Source organism: Mobula birostris, chromosome 6, assembly GCF_030028105.1.
Source record: "Mobula birostris isolate sMobBir1 chromosome 6, sMobBir1.hap1, whole genome shotgun sequence".
Taxonomy (NCBI): Eukaryota; Metazoa; Chordata; class Chondrichthyes; order Myliobatiformes; family Myliobatidae; genus Mobula; species Mobula birostris.
In genome coordinates this window covers 94580496-94602226 of record NC_092375.1, presented here as the reverse complement: position 1 = coordinate 94602226, position 21731 = coordinate 94580496, and the positions used below count along the sequence as shown (strand labels likewise).

Below are 21731 nucleotides of genomic sequence, written 5' to 3'. Positions count from 1 at the left end.
CCGATGCCAGGACAGGCCATCTACAGGCCTCCAGCAGACTAGCAGATAATGGACCTCCAACCCCTGGCTGCACCGACTAGGGTTTCAACCATTGGGACTCGATTTCTAAACTCGCTGACTTTGGTCTTCAGCCTTCAGGCTTCTTCCTTCTGTACTGGCCCCAGGACTTGCTGATGATGGGACCCAGACTCAGGCAGATCTCCGACCACAGGTTGCGCGATCTTGGTCATTGCCAAAGGGGATTGCTAGGTGTTCATCCACAGCGTTTGCAGACCCGACATCCTTCCACAGGGATCACTAGCCTTTGACTATGGAGTGCTCCAGCCTGGACTCTGATCTAAACTCATCCACATCACTAAAGCCCGAAATCCCCTCGTTGTCCCCAAATCCCTCCCCATGAAACTAAAATGCAACCAAGTCTGAGCAACAACCTTAACAGACATCACAGCTTGGCACCATCTTGAGTGGGCAATAATAATTCTGTTCCTCCATTCAGGCCTTTCACCATTCTGAAGTTTCAGTGTGATTCTCCCCTCATTCTGAACTACTGGTACAGACATCAAACACTGCTCATATATTAATCCTTTCATTCCTATGAATCTCCTTAGAACCTTCTCCAGGACCAGCACCTTTCTTGGATATGGGGCCCAAAATTGCTTGCAATGTTCCAAATACAGTTTGGCTTATAAATGCTTTATAAAGCCTCAGCAGTACATCATGCCAAAAAACCTTTAAATGTTTACTGTTGGACTCTAATTGCCCCAGCTCATGTGGTGAAGGTAATACCACCATGCTTTGGAAAAGAAGTTTCAACATTCAGACCTATTGACAATGAAGAATGGCAGTATATTTCAAGTCCGAAGGTCAGTTAATGTCATTGGCTACAGTGCGGTCACTGTACACGAGTGGTAGTGGAAGAGAATGTGCAAGGTAGGTTAGTAGTTGTCTATCAAACAGGATGCTATCCATGAGTTTAACATCGTGTGTTATTGAAACTACCCCTATCCAGGCAAATGGAGAGCTGCAATTCAGAGGGAGTTATAAGAGCAACGGGGGGGGGGGGGGGGTAGTGGGAGAGAGAAAGAGAACAAATACAAGGTTTGCTGACTGTCCACTTCACTCCACAGATGCCGCCCAACTCACCAAATTCCTCCAGCAGTTTATCTTGATTGTGAAAAGCTTTGGTGGTAAATTGGAAGGAGGCTAAGAGGCTTAGTGCATCAGGAATTCTAAAACTGGGAGAAAGGGTTTTTGCAAGGTTTCTGGATCAAGAATCTTTGCCAGTGGATGAAGAGCTCGATGTCAGGTTGGATTTCAAATTTATTGAGATGCCACAATATAGGCACTAAGCTGGTTCTGTCAAGGATGGGTCATTTCAGTTCCTAGGGATTGACAGAAGGAATAGTGAAATTGGCAGAGAAGATACAAGGGGTAGAAAGATCTAGATTATAAGAAACCACAGTTCTAATAAAGGTCATGAATAATGACATGAAACATTAATTGCTTCTCTCAAAAGCAACTGCCTGACTAGGTGTTTTCAGCATTTTCTCTCTGTATTTCAAATTTGCAGCACCTTATCAAATAATACATTTGATACAGACACCAAATCTGCAAGCAGTACTTCAGGTATAGACTCACTATACTGCAGAATTGTAGCAAGACTTAATTTTGGAAAGCAAATCATTAAAAACAGTAAATTGCTGACTTTTCACTTATTGTATGTGAATGTTTGACTAGTGTACGTTAAGACCCTTCCATACATAGAAAATATTTTCTACCTTTTCATCTGTCGTCATCTTGCTTACTTACTTACATATCCATCTACCTTGGCTGGGACCCTACAATATCCTATTGCTCACTTTGGACACATAACACCATCCAAATTGTTAATATCATCTGAATATCTGAACCCCATGGTAACATTTAAACAATCCCTTATCTGTGTTCATATGCATGGAGGTGGTGAGAAATTAAGATATTGATTAGCCATGATTTAACAGTACAAAGTATCAGAGAGCTAAACGGTCTGGTCCTTCTGTGTATCTCCCTCTTTTAAGTTGATCAGCTAATGGAAGAAATGTTTATATTCATCTACCAAGCCATTCTATACCAATCTGTGATGGGTAATTTGGAAAGGTCAGTGCCTCCTTTATTTAAATATGCAATAATATGTTTAAAAATATTTATATCAAACTATTACCTCTTTAAAATCTGCTTTCAAAACTGAATGCCCTAATGTGGCCTGCCACTGTAGTTTCCTCCCACTGTGCTTTCCGAGGTAGAATGTCTTAAATACCTCCTGTAATTTCACCATCTGAAAACATAATGAAATGTAACACACATTATGAAGTTGAGAACTTATGCTCATTTGCATAGTGGCCTTGCAGCTCACTGCTGACATTTAATAGAATTACCATATTAGTCGCATGCAGCTACCACTTCCTCATTGCCCTCAATACTTTTCTTCAAGTATTTATTCAGCCCCCCTTTTTCAAATTACTTTTAAATAGGCTTCCACCTTTTCAACGTTCACTCCACATCCTAACTCGATGCACAAAATTCCCATTATTCATCCAATTGTTCTGCCAGTTACGTTAAATCTGTGTTATTACATCTGCCAAGGGAAACCATCTCCTCTATGAAAACTGCCCAAATTATTTTTTTTCATATTCACCTTCTCCCTCACCTCCATTCAGGGTCCCAGGCAGTCCTTCCAGGTGAGGCAACCCTTCGCTTGTGAATCTGCTGGGGCAGTCTATTGTTTCAGTGCTCCCGATGCAGCCTCCTCTACATTGGTGAGACCCATCGTGAATTGGGGGACTGCTTCATCAAGCACCTCCACCATCTGCCAAAAGTAGAACTTCCCGGTGGCCCAACAGTTTAATTCCAATTGCCATTTCCATTTGGACATGTCAGTCCATGGCCAAGTTCTTGTGCCATGATGAGGCCACCCTCAGGGTGGAGGAGCAACACCTTCTATTCCATCAGAGTACCCTCCAACCCAACGCCATGAATATTGATTTCTCCTTCCGGTAAAAAAAAATTCCTCTCCCATCCCCTCTTCTTCTATTCCCCACTCTGGCCTCTTATCTCTTTGCAGCTGCCCATCACCTCTCCCTGGTGCCCTTTTTCCTTTCCAATGTTCGCTCTCCACTTCTATCAGAATTCTTCCTCTCAGCCTAAAAACTTTCCTACCCACCTCATCACTTTCTAGCTATCCTCTCTTCTCCTACCCCCAACCTATTTATTCTGGCACCTTCCCCTTTTCTTTCCGGTCTTGAAGATAGGTTTCGGCCTGAAATGTCAACTGTTTGTTCACTTTCATGGTTGCTACCTGACTTGCTGAGTTCCTTTAGCATTATGTGTGTTGCTTTGGATTTTCAAATTCTACAGAATTTCTTGTTCCTTGACTTTCATTGTTCCATACAAATATTCTAACCTCTCTAATTCTGCACAAGCAGTGAGGAAGGTTCTATTTCCCTCTAAAATACATAGGAATAGAATTAAGCCATTCGGCCCATTGAGTCTGCTCTGCTATTCCATCATGGCTGATTTATTATCCCTGTCAACCCTATTCTCCTGCCTTTTCTCTGCAGCGCTTGATGCCCTTATTCATCAAAAACCTTTTAAGCTCTGCTTTAAATATATTCAATGACTTGGCCTCCACTGGCAATAACTTCCACAGATTCACCACACTCTGGCTAAAGAAATATCTCTTTATCTGTGCTCTAAAGGGACATCCTATTCTATTCTGAGGCTCTGCCCACTCTTCTCCATGTCTACTCTATCTAGGCTTTTCAATATTCGATAGGTTTCAATGGTATCCCCGCCTCATTCTTGTAAACTCCACAAGTCCAGGCCTAGTCACCAAACACTCCTCATACATTAACCCTTTCATTCCCAGAATCATCTGTCTGAACGTCCTCTGGACCCTCTTCAATGTCAGCACATCTTTCTCAGGTAAAGAGCCTAAAACTGCTCACAATATACCAAGTGTGGCCTGACTGAAGCCTTAAAAAGCCTCAGCATTACATCCTTGCTATTATATTCTCATCCTCTCAAAATAAATGCTAACATTGCATTTGCCTTCCTAACCACCGACTCAACCTGCAAGGTAACCTTTAAAGAACTCTGAACAAGGAACCCTTAAGTCCCTTTGCACCCCGATTTCTCCCTGTTTAGAAAACAGTCTAAGCCTTTACTCTTTCTACCAAAGTGGATGACTATATACTATATCCCATCTGTCACTTCTTTACCCAGTCTACTCATCTGTCCCCTCTGCAGACTCCCTGCTTCCTTAACATTACCTGCCCCTTCACCTATCAGTACCATCTGCAAACCTGACCACAAAGCCATCAAATCTGTCATCCAAATCATTGCCATATAACTTGAAAAGCAGTCCGAACTCTGGCCATTACGGAACACCACTAGACACCAGCAGCAAACCAGAAAAGGTCCTCTTTATTCTCACTCTTTGCTTCCTTCCAGTCAGCCAATATTCTGTCCATGCTAGTATCTTTCCTGTAATATCATATTACAGTATTAATATAGTATTAATGGTAAGACTCCTGGCAGTGTGGAGGATCAGAGGGATCTTGGGGTCCGAGTCCACAAGACGCTCAAAGCAGCTCCACAGGTTGGCTCTGTGGTTAAGAAGACATACGGAGTATTGGCCTTCATCAATCGTGGAACTGAATTTAGGAGGTGAGAGGTAATGTTGCAGCTATATAGGACCCTGGTTAGACCTCACTTGGAGTACTGTGCTCAGTTTTGGTCGCCTCTCTACAGGAAGGATATGGAAGCCATAGAAAGGGTGCAGAGGAGATTTACAAGGATGTTGCCTGGATTGGGGAGCATGCCTTACGAAAACAGGTTGAGTGAACTTGGCCTTTTCTCCTTGGAGCGACGGAGGATGAGAGGTGACCTGATAGAGGTGTATAAGATGATGATAAGCATTGATCGTATGGATAGTCAGAGGCTTTTTCCCAGGGCTGAAATGGTTGCCACAAGAGGACACAGGTTTAAGGTGCTGGGGAGTAGGTACAGAGGTGATGTCAGGGGCAGGTATTTTACTCAGAGAATGGTGAGTGCATGGAATGGGCTGCCAGCAATGGTGGTGGAGGTGGATACGATAGGATCTTTTAAGAAACCTTTGGATAGGTATATGGAGCTTAGAAAAATCGAGGGCTACGGGAAAGTCCAGTAATTTCTAAGGTAAGGACATGTTCGGCACAACTTTGTGGGCCGAAGGGCCTGTATTGTGCTGTAGGTTTTCTATGTTTCTATCATGGGCTCTTATCTTGTTTAGCAGCCTCACCTAGGTTTCCTTGAGTCCTTCACCAATAGAAAAAGAATCTTCATTAACCCTGTCCATATTCTCCATGATTTTAAATATCTTTTTAGAGCTCCTTCTTGGTTACATAAGAAATAGGAGCAGGAGCAGCAGTAGGCCATCCGGCCCATCCAGCCTGCCCCGCTATTCAATAAGATCATGGCTGATCTGTCCGTAAAGTCAGCTCCATCTACCTGTCTTTTCCCCTTAACCCTTAATTCCCTTACTATGTAAAAACTTATCTAACTGTATCTGAAATATACTTAGTGAAGAAGCCTCAACTGCTTCCCTGGGCAGAGAATTCTACAGATTCACCACTCCCTGGGAAAAACAATTTTTCCTCATCTCCGTCCTAAATCTTGAGGCAATATCCCCTAGTTCTAGTCTCACCTACGAATGGAAACAACTTTCCTACTTCTATCTTATTATCTATCCCTTTCAAAATTTTGTATGTTATAAGATCCTCTCTCATTCTTCTGAATTCCAGATAGTATAGTCCCAGGCGACTCAATCGCTCCTCATAGGTTAACCCCTTCATCCCTGGAATCAACCAGGTGAACCTCCTCTGCACTGCCTCCAAAGCTAGTATATCCTTCCTAAAGTATGGAGACCAGAACTGCACACAGTACTCCAGATGCGGCCCTACCAATACCCTGTTTAGCTGCAGCATGACCTTCCTGCTCCTGAATTCAATCCCTCTAGCAATGAAGGCCAACATTCTGTTTGCATTCTTAATAACCTGTTGTACCTGCAAGCCAAGGGTTCCAAGGTGACAACTCTAGTCTTTCTAATCTATCCATACAACCAAAGTTCATCCTTGGTCCCATTTTGAAAAATTTCTTTCAAATCATCCCAAAACATGGCAGCCAGAACAGGACACACCAGTTGTGGATGAAGCACTGCCCCCAGAAAGCAGCATCCATCAAGGACTCATCACAATCCAGGTCATGATCTCCTCTCAGGATGTAGGGGCAGGGGGAGGGGGAGGAAGGTGTGAATATATATGGTGAGAAGGGTAAGATTTTAAAGGGACCTGAGGGGCAAATTTTTCTACACAGGGAGTGATGGGTGGTTGAAGCAGACACAAGAGTATTATTAAAGAAACACTTGGTAAGGCTTAGAGGAATATGCACTGAATGTCATCTGCACATACCTCAGAAGGCAGATGGATTTCCATTGGTGTGTACGTTGGCCAATATCCCATTGTCAGAATGTTGACTGTAAGATCTATCCTACTAGGGTCATTCTGATTTTGGATATACTGAAGATAGGAAAAAAAACATATTAGAAGAACATTATAAACAAAGTTAAAGTGCCGTGGATATAATGCAGACAGTCTTGCATCAAAAACAGAATTTAAAGCGCAGTTTACAAATTGCCAAGCAAAGAAACTTTATCCTTGAAACCAGTACTAGTACAAGTTCATTGACTACTGTGGATCAGTAAAGATTTACAGTATAACAATTTCAAAGCTCAAAGTTAAATTTATTATCATAGTACATACAGTGGCATGCAAAGGTTTGGGCACCCCGGTCAAAATTTCTGTTACTGTGAATAGCTAAGCGGGTAAAAGATGACATGATTTCCAAAAGGCATGAAGTTAAAGATGACAGTGTGTAGTGCATCTAAGTTTGCTGATTGATACTAAATTGAGTGGAAAAGCAAATTGTGCAGAAGATCTGGAGAGTCTGCAGAGAGATATAGATGGGTTAAGTGAGTGGGCAAAGGTCTGGCAGATGGAGTACAATGTTGGTAAATGTGAAGTCATCCACTTTGGAAGGAAAAATGAAAGAGCAAATTGTTATTTAAATGGTAAAAAAAAAATTGCAGCATGCTGCTGTGCAGAGGGTCTTGGGAGTGTTTGTGCATGAATCACAAAAGGTTGTTTTGGAGGTATAGCAAGCTATCAAGAAGGCAAATGTTGGCCTTCAGTGCTAGAGGGATTAAATTTAAGAGCAGGGAGGTTATCCTGCAGCTGTACAGGGTACTGGTGAGGCTGCATCTGGAGTAGTGTGTGCAGTTCTGGTCTCCTTACTTGAGGAAGGATATACTGTACTGGCTTTGGAGGCGGTGCAGAGGAGGTTCATCAGGTTGATTCCAGAGATGAGAGGGTTAGGGTTAGGGTGGAAAGACTGAGTCACATGGGACTGTACTTGCTGGAATTCAGAAGAATGAGAGGAGATGTTATTGAAACATACAAAATTATGAAAGGGATAGATAAGATAGAGGCAGGAAAGTAGTTTCCACAGGTAGGTGAGACTAGAATTAGGGGACATAGCCTCAAAATTCAGAGGAGTAGATTTAGGATGGCGATGAGGAGCAACTGACTGCTTTTCTCAGAGAGTGGTGAATCTAAGGAATTCTCTGCCCAATGAAGCAGTGGAGGCTACCTAAGTAAATATATTTAGGACAAGGTTGGATAGATTCTTACATACAGTGGCATGCAAAAGTTTGGGCACCTTGGTCAAAATTTCTGTTACTGTGAACAGCTAGGTGAGTAAAATATGACTTGATTTCCAAAAGGCATAAAGTTAAAGATGACATATTTCTTTAATATTTTAAGCAGGATTACTTTTTTATTTCCATCTTTTACAGTTTCAAAATAAAAAAGGAAAAGGGACCGTGGCAAAAGTTTGGGCACCCTGCATGGTTAGTACTTAGTAACACCCCCTTTGGCAAGTATCACAGCTAGTAAACGCTTTCTGTAGCCAGCTAAGGGTCTTTCAATTCGTGTTTGGGGGATTTTCGCCCATTCTTCCTTGCAAAAGCCTTCTAGTTCTGTGAGATTCTTGGGCTGTCTTGCATGCACTGCTCTTTTGAGGTCTATCCACAGATTTTCGATGATGTTTAGGTCAGGGGACTGTGAGGGCCATGGCAAAACCTTCAGCTTGTGCCTCTTGAGGTAGTCCATTGTGGATTTTGAGGTGTGTTTAGGATCATTACCTTATTGTAGAAACCATCCTCTTTTCATCTTCAGCTTTTTGTTTTTTTACAGTGTAATGTTTGCTTCCAGAATTTGCGGTATTTAATTGAATTCATTCTTCCCTCTACAAGTGAAAAGTTCCCCGAAGCATGATCGATCCACCCCCGTGCTTAACCGTTGGAGAGGTGTTCTTTTCATGAAATGCTGCACCCTTTTTTCTCCAAACATACCTTTGCTCATTGCAGCCAAAAAGTTCTACTTTAACTTCATCAGCCCACAAGATTTGTTTCCAAAATGCATCAGGCTTGTTTAGATGTTCCTTCGCAAACTTCTGACACTGAATTTTGTGGTGGGTACGCAGGGTTTTCTTCTGATGACTCTTCCATGAAGGTCATATTTGTACAGGTGTTGCTGCACAGTAGAACAGTGCACCACCACTCCAGAGTCTGCTGAATCTTCCTGAAGGTCTTTTGCAGTCAAACGGGGGTTTTGATTTGCCTTTCTAGCAATCCTACGAGCAGTTCTCTCGGAAAGTTTTCTTGGTCTTCCAGACCTCAACTTGACATCCACCGATCCTGTTAACTGCCATTTCTTAATTACATTACGAACTGAGGAAACAGCTACCTGAAAACGCTTTGCTATCTTCTTATAGCCTTCTCCTGCTTTGTGGGCATCATTTATTTTAATTTTCAGAGTGCTAGGCAGCTGCTGAGAGGAGTGGTTTGAGGAGTCAGGGTATTTATAAAGCTTTGAAATTTGCATCACCTGGCCTTTCCTAACAATCACTGTGAACAAGCCATAGCCCTAACAAGCTAATTAAGGTCTGAGACCTTGGTAAAAGTTATCGGAGAGCTCAAATCTCTTGGGGTGCCCAAACTTTTGTATGGTGCTCCTTACCTTTTTTTCCACTCTAAAATTGTACAAAAAATAATACACTAATCTTGCTTAAAATGTTGAAAAGAATGTTTCATCTTTAACTTTATAATTTTTGAGATCAGTTCATCTTCTACTCACTTATTCACAGCAGCAGAAATTTTGACCGGGGCGCCCAAGCTTTTGCATGCCACTGTACATGTCACCATATAGAACCCTGAGATTCTTTTTTTCTGTGGGCATACTTAGCGAATCTATAGAATAGTAACTGTGAACTTTGAACTTCGATAAACACAGCAGCTAAATCTAAGCCTCCACGATTTCATTAGCTATTTCTAAAAGCAACTCGCCGTTGTCGTGGCTATCCCTCGAGGTCAAGGATGATGGTCTTCGTTCTGTTGATCTACCTATGGGCTCTCAAGTGGATTATGAGTCCAATCTTGGCTTTTAAAGTTCTTCCGCATTCAGGACAGGTAGTTCCAGATGGCAGATCGGGCTTTGGTTGTTGCTGCCTCTCTTTCCATTTTCTTCTCTTTTCTTCTAATTCTGTACATCTGTTGGCTTCGAAAGTTGCTGTTACTTCTCGGATGATGGCTTGCCAGAGTTTCCTGTCCTTGGCGTTGGTTTCCCAATTGTTGATGCCGACGTTACATTTCTTCATGTTAGCTTTTAAGACGTCTTTGAATCTCTTCTGTTGTCCGCCTCTTTTACGTTTGCCTTCTTTAAGCTGGGAGTAGAAGATTTGTTTTGGCAGACATTTGTCTTTCATCCGAACAACATGACCGCTTCATCTTAGTTGGTTCTTGATGACGTAGGCTTCAACGCTTGTTGTCCTTGCTTCATTTAGCACACTGACATTGGTTCTTCTACCTTCCCAGCTGATATTTAAGATGTTTCGAAGACAGCGTTGATGGAACTTTTCAAGTGCCTTCAGGTGTCATCGGTATGTTATCCAGGTTTCTGATGCATACAGGAGCGTTGGGATTATCACTGCTTTGTACACTAACATTTTGGTATCTGTTCGGATGTCACGATCATAAAAGACTCTTGTTTGGAGGCGAGTAAAAGCAACTAATTTTATTCAAAATATGGTTCAAATATGTAACACACATCAAAGTTGCTGGTGAACGCAGCGGGCCAGGCAGCATCTCTAGGAAGAGGTACAGTCGACGTTTCAGGCCGAGACCCTTCGTCAGGACTAACTGAAGGAAGAGTTAGTAAGAGATTTGAAAGTGTGAGGGAGAGGGGGAGATCCAAAATGATGGGAGAAGACAGGAGGGGGAGGGATGGAGCCAAGAGCTGGGCAGGTGATTGGCAAAGAGGATATGAGAGGATCATGGGACAGGATGTCCAGGGAGAAAGACAGGGTTGGGGGGATCCAGAGGATGGGCAAGGGGTATAGTCAGAGGGACAGAGGGAGAAAAAGGAGAGTGAGAGAAAATGTGTGTATAAAAATAAATAACGGATGGGGTACGAGGGTGAGGTGGGGCATTAGCGGAAGTTAGAGAAGTCGATGTTCATGCCATCAGGTTGGAGGCTACCCAGACGGAATATAAGGTGTTGTTCCTCCAAACTGAGTGTGGCTTCATCTTTATAGTAGAGGAGGCCATGGATAGACATGTCAGAATGGAATGGGATGTGGAATTAAAATGTGTGGCCACTGGGAGATCCTGCTTTCTCTGGCGGACAGAGCGTAGGTATTCAGCAAAGCGGTCTCCCAGTCTGCGTCGGGTCTGGCCAATATATAGAAGGCCACATCGGGAGCACTGGACGCAGTATATCACCCCAGCCGACTCACAGGTGAAGTGTCGCCTCACCTGGAAGGACTGCCTGGGGCCCTGAATGGTGGTATGGGAGGAAGTGTAAAGGCATGTATGGCACTTGTTCCGCTTACAAGGATAAGTGCCAGGAGGGAGATCAGTGGGGAGGGATGGGGGGGACGAATGGACAAGGGAGTCGCGTAGGGAGCGATCCCTGTGGAAAGCAGGGGGGGGGGGGGAGGGAAAGATGAGCTCAGTGCCCCATCCGTTATTTATCTTTATACACACATTCTTTCTCTCACTCTCCTTTTTCTCCCTCTGACTATACCCCTTGCCCATCCTCTGGGTCCCCCCCCCCACCCCGTCTTTCTCCCTGGACCTCCTGTCCCATAATCCTCTCATATCCCCTTTGCCAATCACCTGCCCAGCTCTTGGCTCCATCCCTCCCCCTCCTGTCTTCTCCTATCATTTTGGATCTCCCCCTCCCCCTTTCAAATCTCTTACTAACTCTTCCTTCAGTTAATCCTGACGAAGGGTCTCGGCCTGAAACGTCAACTGTACCTCTTCCTAGAGATGCTGCCTAACCTGCTGCGTTCACCAGCAACTTTGATGTGTGTTGCTTGAATTTCCAGCATCTGCAGAATTCCTGTTGTTTGCGTTCAAATATGTACCCATTTTTCAAATTATGAAGCAACCTGATTTGTTTGTGTTCTGTCTGTGCACAGCTACATATCAGTTAAATAAAAGTATGCACACGGACGATGGCTTTAACTGAAGTATTCACATTGTAGCGAGAATGAGCGAGCAATGGGCATTTGCAGACAACAGATCAATATGTAGTGCTGAGGGAGGGGGGGTGGGTCATTGCTTGAAAAGAAATAGATCCATGCATTACACTTCCTCCCCCTTTAGATTAATGCAACATAAAACTGTATATGGAGAAAACATTCAATTTCCCTTTCATAAACCCATATTCCAAATAAACATGCTTTCACAATAACAGTCCATAACAACTTCACCGTTCGAAAGGTTCAGTCTTTTGGTTGGCACACTGCTATTTTCAGGACAATGCCTCTGGACCTGTGGAGTGGCATCAGGTTTGGCAGGTGCCTTGTTAACAATAATGTTCTTGTCGCGCCCCTGGATCTGTGGACTGGCATCAGGTTTGGGAAATGTCTAGTCTCAGACAACATTCTCGCTTTCCGGTGACTGTAATATGCCCATCTTGTTGGACGCAGTCGATTCAGGTGTGTTCTTTCAGTTGAGCTTCCAGTATCTGGTCCACATGACATCTCCATGTCTAATCTATATCACTGGTCCAGTTCTTGTAGCTATCCTACCAGGTGTCCACTTGTCCTCTTGGTAATCACACGGTAGGACTTCCTGTCCAACTTCTAAGCTCCTTGCTGCTTCACTTGGCAAGTGGCTGAACTGTTTATTTTGTACTTCCCTTCAGAGGTTTGGTTTCAGGAGGTCTATGTGAGATCTCAGATTCCTGTTCATGAACAGCATTGCGGGTGTTTGATTTGTCATTGCATGAACAGAGTTCTGATACACAAATGGAAGTTGTCCACCTTGTGCTGTAGTGAAACTTCCCCCTTGTCCAGCACTATAATGGACTTTTTGAAAGTTTAGATAAATCTTTCAGCTAACCCATTCGTTGCTGGGTGGTGAGGAGCTCACTTGAAATGTCTGATGCCATTTTTCTTCATGAACAGTCAGAATTCTCCTCACATGTATTGTGGTTCGTTGTCACTCACAATTTATTCTGCTAAGCAGTTTCTGGCGAAGATAGTCCTCAGAGAGGAGACAGTCTTTGCTGAGGTGGTTGACTTCATTGGTATAACTTCCGGCCACTTCCAACGAGCATCCACAGCAATCAGAAACACGGAGTCCATGAATGGCCCAAAGTCAATATGTACTATTTGCCATGATGACGATGCCACTCCCACAGGTGTAAGGGTGCCTGTGGGACTGCATTTTGAACTTTTTGGCATCCAAAACAGCTTTTAGTCAAGTCTTCAATCTGTTCATCTATTCCCGGCCACCACACGTAGCTCCAGACAAGATTCTTCATCTTGACTGTACCCAGGTGTCCTTCATGCAGATTTTCTGCCATTCTGGTGCGCAGCTTAGAGGAAACCACAACATGAGATCCACACATCAACATTCTTTGACGTACTGACAGTTGGTCTTACCTCGCTGAGAACTCTGGAAACATAGGGTTACCATGAACTGGCCATCCTTGCATGGTGAACTTTTGACAATGTAGGTCATTCCTCGTTTCCCTTTGTTTCTGACAACTGGTCCACCAATGCAGTGTGGAACACTTCTGCTGGGTCACAGTATCAATGCTTTTCTTCTTCAGTTGCCAGCAGTGGATGACGTGACAAGCCATCACTGCTGCTGAGTTGTTTGGTAACCCTGAACTCTACGTCACAAGAGTGGGCCCCCAAGAATAGTGCCCAACATTGTATCTGGGTAGCAGTCATCACTAGAATTCCCTTCCTGGGAGTGAAATGGACACAAGGGACTGGTGATCTGTCACTAGCATAAACTTTTGTCCATAGAGGTAGCAGTGGGATTTCTTTATTCCCCACAAGGGCCTATTGGACGATCTGTGCGTAGTTCTGTTCTGTGCTCATCAGTGAATTTGAAGCAAACACAACTGGGCGTTTAGATCCGTCTTTCGTAATCTGTGACAAAACAGCTCCAGTGCCATATAGAGACGCATTGCACACCAGTCTGACGGGCAAGGATAGGTCATGATAGGTGAGCATTTCGTTGGGTGCTATTATTCTCTTTGTTTCATTGAATGCTCTTTCACAACTTTCTGACCATTCCCACTTTGCTCCTGTCTGTAACAGTGCATTCAATAGATGCAGCACCATAGCAATGTAGGAGGGAAACTGGTGGTAGTAGTTTACAAAGCCCAAGTATGACCTGAGTTGTGACACATTTTCTGGTTTGGGTGCCTGTTTCAATCTTCCTGTGACTTATATAAGCCATGCTTGTCAATGACATGTCCACAATATGAGATTTCATTCTGAAAAACTCACATTTCTCTCTCTTTGCACACAGACCATACTCACTCAGTCAGAAAGCACTTTACCAAGGTTCTGGAGGTGCTCTTCATCATTCTTGCCGGTCATGATGATGTCATTGAGTTCCTGGGATACCTTGGAGCACTTGGTCCATTGCTCTTTGCCAAATTGCTGGAGCCAAAGACGAAACGATTATACTGGAACAGTCCTTTGTGAGTGTTGATTGTAAGGAACTTCTGCTTGATTCCTCAATCTTCATTTGCAGATAGGCTTGTGACAAGTCAATCTTTGAAAACCTGTCCCCACCTGCCAAAAATGCAAAAATATTTTCTATTCATGGCAGGAGATACTGCACAATATGCAGCACTGGGTTGATACTCATCTTGAAATCCCCACATACGTGAGCAGCTCCAGCTTTCCCTTTCTTGATTACTGGGACAATGCTCCACTCAACCTTGGGAGAGAATTCCAGACACCTCTAAGATCGGAAGTTCAGCATCCACTTGAAAACGTAGTGCATAAGGCAATGGACATGCTTTATGGAATCTTGGTGCTACTCCTTCATTCAATTCAATTCTGGCCTTTATGCCTTAGACTTTACCGCTCCCCTTCTCAAACACCTTCTCATTAGCATTGAGCAGCTGTTCGAGTCTCTGGGTAGTGCTGCCATTGCCTTTTGATGCCACAGTAAGAGCCTTAATTGAGTGCCAGTCTAGTTGGATTTTTCTCAACTATTCATATGTCCAAAAAGTGCTGGCCCTCCACTTTTCAATACATTAACTGCTGTGTTGGGCCTCATACGTCACATTCACCTTCGTAAGACTATAAGACAAAGGAGCAGAATTAGGCCATTCAGCCCATCGTGTCCACTCCACCATTTCATCATGGCTGATCCCGGATGATATTCAACCCCATACACCTGCCCTCTCACCATATCCCCTGGTGCCCTGACCAATCAGGAATCTATCAACTTCCACTTTAAATATACCCACTGACTTGGCCTCCACCACAGTCTGTGGCAGAGCATTCCACAGATTCACAATTTGGCTAAAAAAAATTCCTCCTTACTTCTGTTCTAAAAGGTTGCCCCTCAATTTTGATACCATGCCCTGTACTTCTGGATACTTCCACGAGATGAAACATCCTCTTTACATCCACCCTTCCACCCAGTTGCACTCACCCCCATCAGTGCAAAGTGCTTTGAGAGACTTCTATCACGCCTGAAATCCTGTCTGCCCACTACCCTGGACCCCCATCAATTTGCCTGTCGCACCAACAGGTCAACAGAGGATGCCATCTCCACGGCACCTCAGTCTGCCCTGACCCACCTGGACAACCCCAACTCTTGCGTCAGAATGCTGTTCATTGACTTTAGTTCGGCATTCAATACTGTGATCCCCTCCAAGCTGATCGCCAAACTTCATCAGCTTGGTATCAGCTCATCCCTCTGCAATTGGACCTTGGACTTTCTGACTAACAGACCTCTATCAGTTAAGTAAGACAACCTCTCCTCCTCCACTCTCACCCTGAACACCGGCGTGCCTCAAGGCTGTGTGCTGAGCCCTCTTCTGTACCCCTTTTTCACCTATGACTGCGTTCCTGTACATGGTTATAACTCCATAATCAAATTCGCAGACAACACCATGGTGGTTGGCCTGATCAGAGGGGATGACGAGACGGCCTACAGGGACGAGGTCCAGCACCTGGCCGCATGGTGTATCGACAACCACCTGGCCCTTAGCATCCAGAAGACCAAGGAGATCATTGTGGACTTCAGGCATGCTAGGAGCCACACTCATGTCCCCATCTACATCAACGGAGCTGTAGTGGAGCATGCAACAAGCTTCAAATTCCTTGGTGTCCACATTTCCGAGGATCTCACCTGGTCCCTGAACTCCTCCATCCTGATCAAAAAGGCACAATAGTGCCTTTGTTTCCTGCAGAGTATCATGAAAGCTCACCTCTGTCCCAGGATACCGACGGACTTTTACTGTTGTACCATTGAGAGCATGCTCACCAACTGCATCTCAGTGTGGTATGGCAATTGTCCCGTATCGGATCGCAAAGCACTCCAGCGTGGTGAAAACTGCCCAGCGGATTATCAACACCCAATTGCCTACCATTGAGAATATCTACCATAAACGCCGCCTGGGCAGGGCGAAAAGCATCATCAAGGATGCATCTCACCCTAACCATGGACTTTTTACTCTCCTCCCATCCGGTAGGTGCCACAGGAGCCTCCACTCCCGCACCAGTAGGCACAGGAAGAGCTTCTTCCCTGAGGCTGTGACCCTGCTGAACCTCACATCACAGCACTAAGCAGTATTGCACCCATATTGTACTGTCTCAGTACTTTTATATTTGTGTGCTGTAGCACTTACTTTTTATTCGCAGTTATTTTGTAACTAACACTACTCTTTGCATTTCTGGTTAGATGCTAACTGCATTTCACTGGCTTTGTATCTGTACTTGGCACAATGACAATAAAGTTGAATCTAATTTAATCTAGTCCTTTCAACATTCAGTAGGTTTCAATGAGATCCCCATGCATTCTTCTAAATTCCAGTGAGTACAGGCCCAAAGCTGCCAAACACACCACATATGTTAACACCTTCATTCCCAGACTCATCTTCGTGAACCTCCTCTGGACTCTCTCCAGTGACAATACATCCTTACTCAGATAAGGGACCCAAAACGGTTGACAATACCTCAGTTGCAATCTGACTAGTGTCCTATAAAGCTTCAGCATTATCTCCTTGTTTTTATATTGTATTCCCCTTGAAATAAATGCCAACATTGCGTTTGCTTTCTTTAACTCACACTCAACCTGTGAATTAACATTCTGGGAGTATTGCACAAGGACTCTCAAGTCCCTTGGCACCTCTGATTTTTGAACCTTCTCCCCATTTAGATAATAGTCCGCACTATTGCTCCTCTTACAAAAATCCATTATCATACATTTCCCAACACTGTACTCAGTCTGCCACTTTTTTGCCCAGTCTTCCAATTTGTCCAAGTTATTCTGCAATCGCATTGCTTCCTCAGCACTAACTATCCCTCCACCCATCTTTGTATCATCCTGCAAACTTTGTCACAAAGCCATCAATTCCATTATTCAAATCATTGGCAAACAGTGTGAAAAGTAGCGATCCTAATACTGACCCCTTAGGAACACCACTAGTCACTGGCAGCCAACCAGAAAAAGTCCTTTTTATTCCCACTTGCTACCTTCTACTTGCCAGCAATTCCTCTATCCATGCCAGTATCTTCCCTATAACACCACAGGATTTTATCTTGTGAAGCAACCTCATATGAGGCACCTTATGAAATGCCTTCTGAAAATCTAAGTAAGTGACATCCACTGCCTCTCCTTTGTCCATTCTACTTGTTACTTCTTTGAAGAATTCCAACAGATTTGTCAGGCGAGATTTCCCTTTACAGAAACATGCTGACTTTGAATTATTTTATCATTAGTCTCCAAATAGTAGCCCCAAACCTCATCCTCAATAATGGATTCCAACACTTCCCAACCACTGAGGTTAAGCTAAATGGCCTATAATTTCCTTTCTTTTGCCTTCCTCCGTTCTTAAAGAGTGGAGTGACATTTGCAATTTTCCAGGCTTCCTGGACCATGCCAGAATCAAGTAATTCTTGAGAGATCATGACCAATGCATCCATTATCTCTTCAGCAACCTCTTTCAGGACTCTGGAATGTAGTCCATCTGATCCAGGTGACTTAACCATCTTAAGACCTTTCAGTTTACGTAGCACTTTTTCCTTGGTAGTAGCAATGACACTCTCTCCTGCTCCCTGACACTCATGGACTTCTGGCACACTGCTAGTGTCTTCCACAGTAAAGACTGAAGCAAAGTACTTATTAAGTTCATCTGCCATTTCTTTGTCCCCTATTACTACCTCATCAGCATCGTTTTCCAGTGGTCGCAATCAACTTTTACCTCCCTTTAATTCTTTATGTAACTGAAAAATCTTTATATTATCAGCTTGTTTGCCCTCATTTTATCTTTTCCCTTCTTATAGTTTTTTAGTTTCCTTTTGTTGAATTTTAAAAAATTTGCAATCATCCAACTTCCCACTCATTTTTGCTACATTATATGCCCTTTCCTTGTCTTTTATGTAGACCTCAACTTTCCTTGTCAGCCAAGATTGCCTTGCCTTGCCATTTGAGAACTGCTTCTTCTGTGGGACATATCTATCCTTAGCCTTGTGAACTATTCCTAGAAACTTCAGCCACCTTTGCTCTGCCGCCATCCCCGCCAGTGTCCCCTTCCAATCCAGCTGGGCAGGCTCCTCTCTCATGCCTCTGTAATTCCCTTTATTCCATTACGATACTGATACATGTGACCTCTCAGATTGCAGTATGAATTCAATCATATTATGATCACTGCCTCCTACTGGTTCCTTTACATTAAGCTCCCTAATAAGATGTAGGTTATTACACAATACCCAATTTAAGATAGCCTTTCCCCGAGTAGGCTCAAGCACAAGCTGCACTAAATAGCCATCTCGTATGCACTCAAGAAATTCCCTCTCCTGCAATCTGACAATAACCTAATTTTCCCAATCCCCTTGCATATTGAAGTCCCCAATTACAATTGTTATAAGAGTAATGTCACATGTCCTTTCTAGCTCTCTTTGCAATCTCAACCCCACATCTTGGCTTCTATTTGGAGGCCTATAAATGATTCCCAGAATGCTTTTTCTTACCCTTGCAGTTTCTTAACTCCACCCACAAAGATTTGACATTCTCTGACCCTATGTCACCTTTTTCTAAAGATGTAATTCCATCTTTTACCAAGAGCCACATCACTGCCTATGCCTTCCTGCCTGTCCTTTCAATACAAAATATATCCTTTGATGTTAAACTCCCAACTATGACCTTCTTTCAGCCACGACTCAGTGATGCCCACAACATCATACCGACCAATTTTTAATTGTGACACGATGTTGTCCACCTCATTCCATTTAAGTACAGCACCTTCAGTCCTGCATTCTTCGCCTTCATGAATTTTGCCTCTGTGGTACAACTTTGCTCTGCCTGCAGTTGTACCCAATAATTGGCTTGTCCTTCCTAAAATTCATATTGCATATTACATCATCTACTTGTCAACCAACTGGCTCATCATCAGTTTTTCTTTGGGAGACACTTTTACTCCCGTGCAAGTCTTTAGCATCACAGAGGTCTTCTCTCATGGTATCTTAGAAAACAGTCTGTGGTAGTCACCCTCTGGAATTATGGATGAAGCTGACTGTATCCAGCTCAATTTTCAGTTTTACACTGGACACATCCATATTATATTGTGATCTGCTTCAGTAATACTAGGCAGTTCTAGGCACGACAGCTCACCTTTGTCAGACCCTGCACTGTCTAATTCTCTTTTACATTTGGTAACATTATTCATTTGCTTAGTTTTGTGTTTGAGACCACAGTTGTGCTTTGAACCAACAGTCATTTGCATCGTGGGAGGATTTGCCACATTTTTAACATTTTGGCTTTTTACACCATTCAGGGACATTTTGTGCATTTCACATTCTAACCTCCTTTTCTGTAGTTCTACTGCATTCTTTGTTGCAGTCTCTAACGATATTGCAATGGTCAATGTCTGTTTTACGGTTAGGTCTTTTTTGGATAGTAACCTCTTTTGAGTGCTTTGACTATGCATGTTACATACAAGCCTGTCCCTTAATGCATCAGAAAGTCCATCTCTAAAGTCTCAGTACTGAGAAAGTTTATGCAGCTCTGTAATGTATTCAGAAAGGCTCTTTTTGGTTCTTTTTGTAAAATATTAAGAATTTTGTCGAACACCTTGCTTGCTGGTTTTTCAGGGATTACTAGGTGCGTAAGAGACTGTATGTCCTTGCACCCATTAAACTAAGTGTAGATAACTTTCTTTTGCTCCTCCACTTTAGTCACACTACAATACAGTTCAACCCTCTCGATACAAGACTCCCAGCCTTCATTAGCACTATTAAATTCGTCAACTTTCCTGACTGAAGCCATCGGCATAATATTTTCACATTAAGTTCATCACATCATTCACCTGCTTTCGGTCCTTCGGCTTTCTCACTGAACTGTCGGTGAAGTTCAGGATGTTTTTTGACATTTGAGGTTTTTACTTGTCACTAATTTATTGTGTCTGTGCATAACTACATATCAATTAAATAAAAACATGCATGTGGGAGATAGCTTTAATACCAAGTGTCTTCACATTGCATTGAGAGAGAGAGAAAGAGAACTATGTGCATGTGCAGACAACAACAAATGTGCTGACAACAGATCAATATGTAGTGCTAAGGGGTGGGTTATTGCTCTAAAAGAAAGAGATCCATACATTTGTTGCAGAGGTAATGGACAGTCACTCTGGGAAAAGGGTAAAGTACATCTGCAGGAAAGAAGGGGGGCCTCAAGGAATGTCAAACCTCTGTTCAGGAACAAAAATAGATCAGCTGAGCTGCAGGCATCATCACCATGTCTTTGGAACACTGCATTAAGCCAAGGACAACACCTATACTCAAAGCCAACATATTAATTGGTTTATATCACACAAGAGGAAATGAAAGCAAGCACATTCAATAAGAGAAGGAAATCAAGCCCTGGCAGATGCCAAATCTGGTAAGACCACAAGGTATAGGCAGGGCAGTTTCAGAGTTTCTGGGAACTGCAGGATGTAAAAACCAAGCAGAATTCTTTACTAATGTATACAAGAGAATGAAAGAATCAAAGGAGGGGAGAGAGACTAAAGTAGAAAAACAGACTGATGATCCAAAAGGCTCCCTCTAGTGTGCAGCCAGGCCAATTCACTCAAGGAAAAATATCTTTAATTGCTGTTAAATTCACGGTTCAACTCACACAGACACAGCCAAAGCTGGTTATGATACCATTTTCCAGAAAGGAAGGTTGTTAGTTATCTAAGCGTGCCAGCTGTCAAACCTCTGTCAATCTCTTTAGTATTGTCTTATGTAACCAAAATTCGGTATCCACCTGACAGACAAAACCAGGTGCTACAGGTGAATAATAGTTTGCCACATGACTTTGTTCTGATACTAATCTTTATACTAGCGATGACCCGCGACTAAACTGTGCAAATTCATGTAGCTATATAAAACACACAAAACAAAAGAGGCTTCAAATTCCTGGGTGTCAACACCTCTTAGGATCTACCCTGCCCCTGACAGATTGATGCAAAAATGAGGAAGGCACACCAGTGGCTCTACTTCATTAGGAGTTAGAGGAGATTTGGTATGTTGGCAAAGACTTGCAAATTCCTACAGATGTATAGAGGAGAGCGTTCTGGCATCGAGCCCAGCTGTAGAGAGTTGTAGACTCAGCTAGCTCCATCGAAGGCACAACTCGCCCCACTATCAAGAACATCTTAAAGAGGCAGTGCCTCAAAAAGTGGCATTCAACACCAATGACCCTCACTTTTGGGACATACCTGCTTCTCATTACTACTACTGGGGAGGAAGTACAAGAGCAAGGAGAATCACATTTCAATATTTTAAGAACAACTTCTTCCCCTCCTCCATCAGAATTCTGAATGTTCCATGAACCTCATCATTCATCTTTTGCACCATTTATTTTGTAACTTACAGTAATTTTTATGTTTTGCACTGAACTGTTGCAAAACAACACAATTCATGACCTTTGTAAACTTGAATCTGATTCACAATCTTCTTCTCTGGACATTGGAAGGAAATGTCCATGTGCTGAAATGCTATTTCACAACTTGGCATTTAAAGCTCAGTGTGATACCTCTGTGATCTCCACAACTTTATCATTT

At 43.2% G+C, this 21731-nt stretch overlaps 1 protein-coding gene across 6 annotated transcripts in view; it reads right to left on the bottom strand.

The window, feature by feature from the left end:
* Positions 1–21731, bottom strand: part of cul4a (cullin 4A) — a 93293-nt gene that overhangs the window by 21854 nt on the left and 49708 nt on the right. For 2 of the 6 annotated variants that reach the window (XR_011886375.1, XM_072260881.1), the window contains exons 15-16: positions 6486–6593; positions 2201–2314 (exon numbers count right to left, since the gene is read on the bottom strand). Coding sequence is in view for 3 of the 6 variants with exons in the window: in XM_072260881.1 (XP_072116982.1) it covers positions 2201–2314; positions 6486–6593 (222 nt within the window). In the remaining 3 variants the exon portion in view is untranslated. Of the gene's footprint in view, positions 1–2200; positions 2315–6485; positions 6594–14035; positions 14239–21731 lie in introns of those variants that run through there. The other 4 variants (XM_072260884.1, XM_072260885.1, XM_072260882.1 and 1 more) reach the window with 3 other exon arrangements.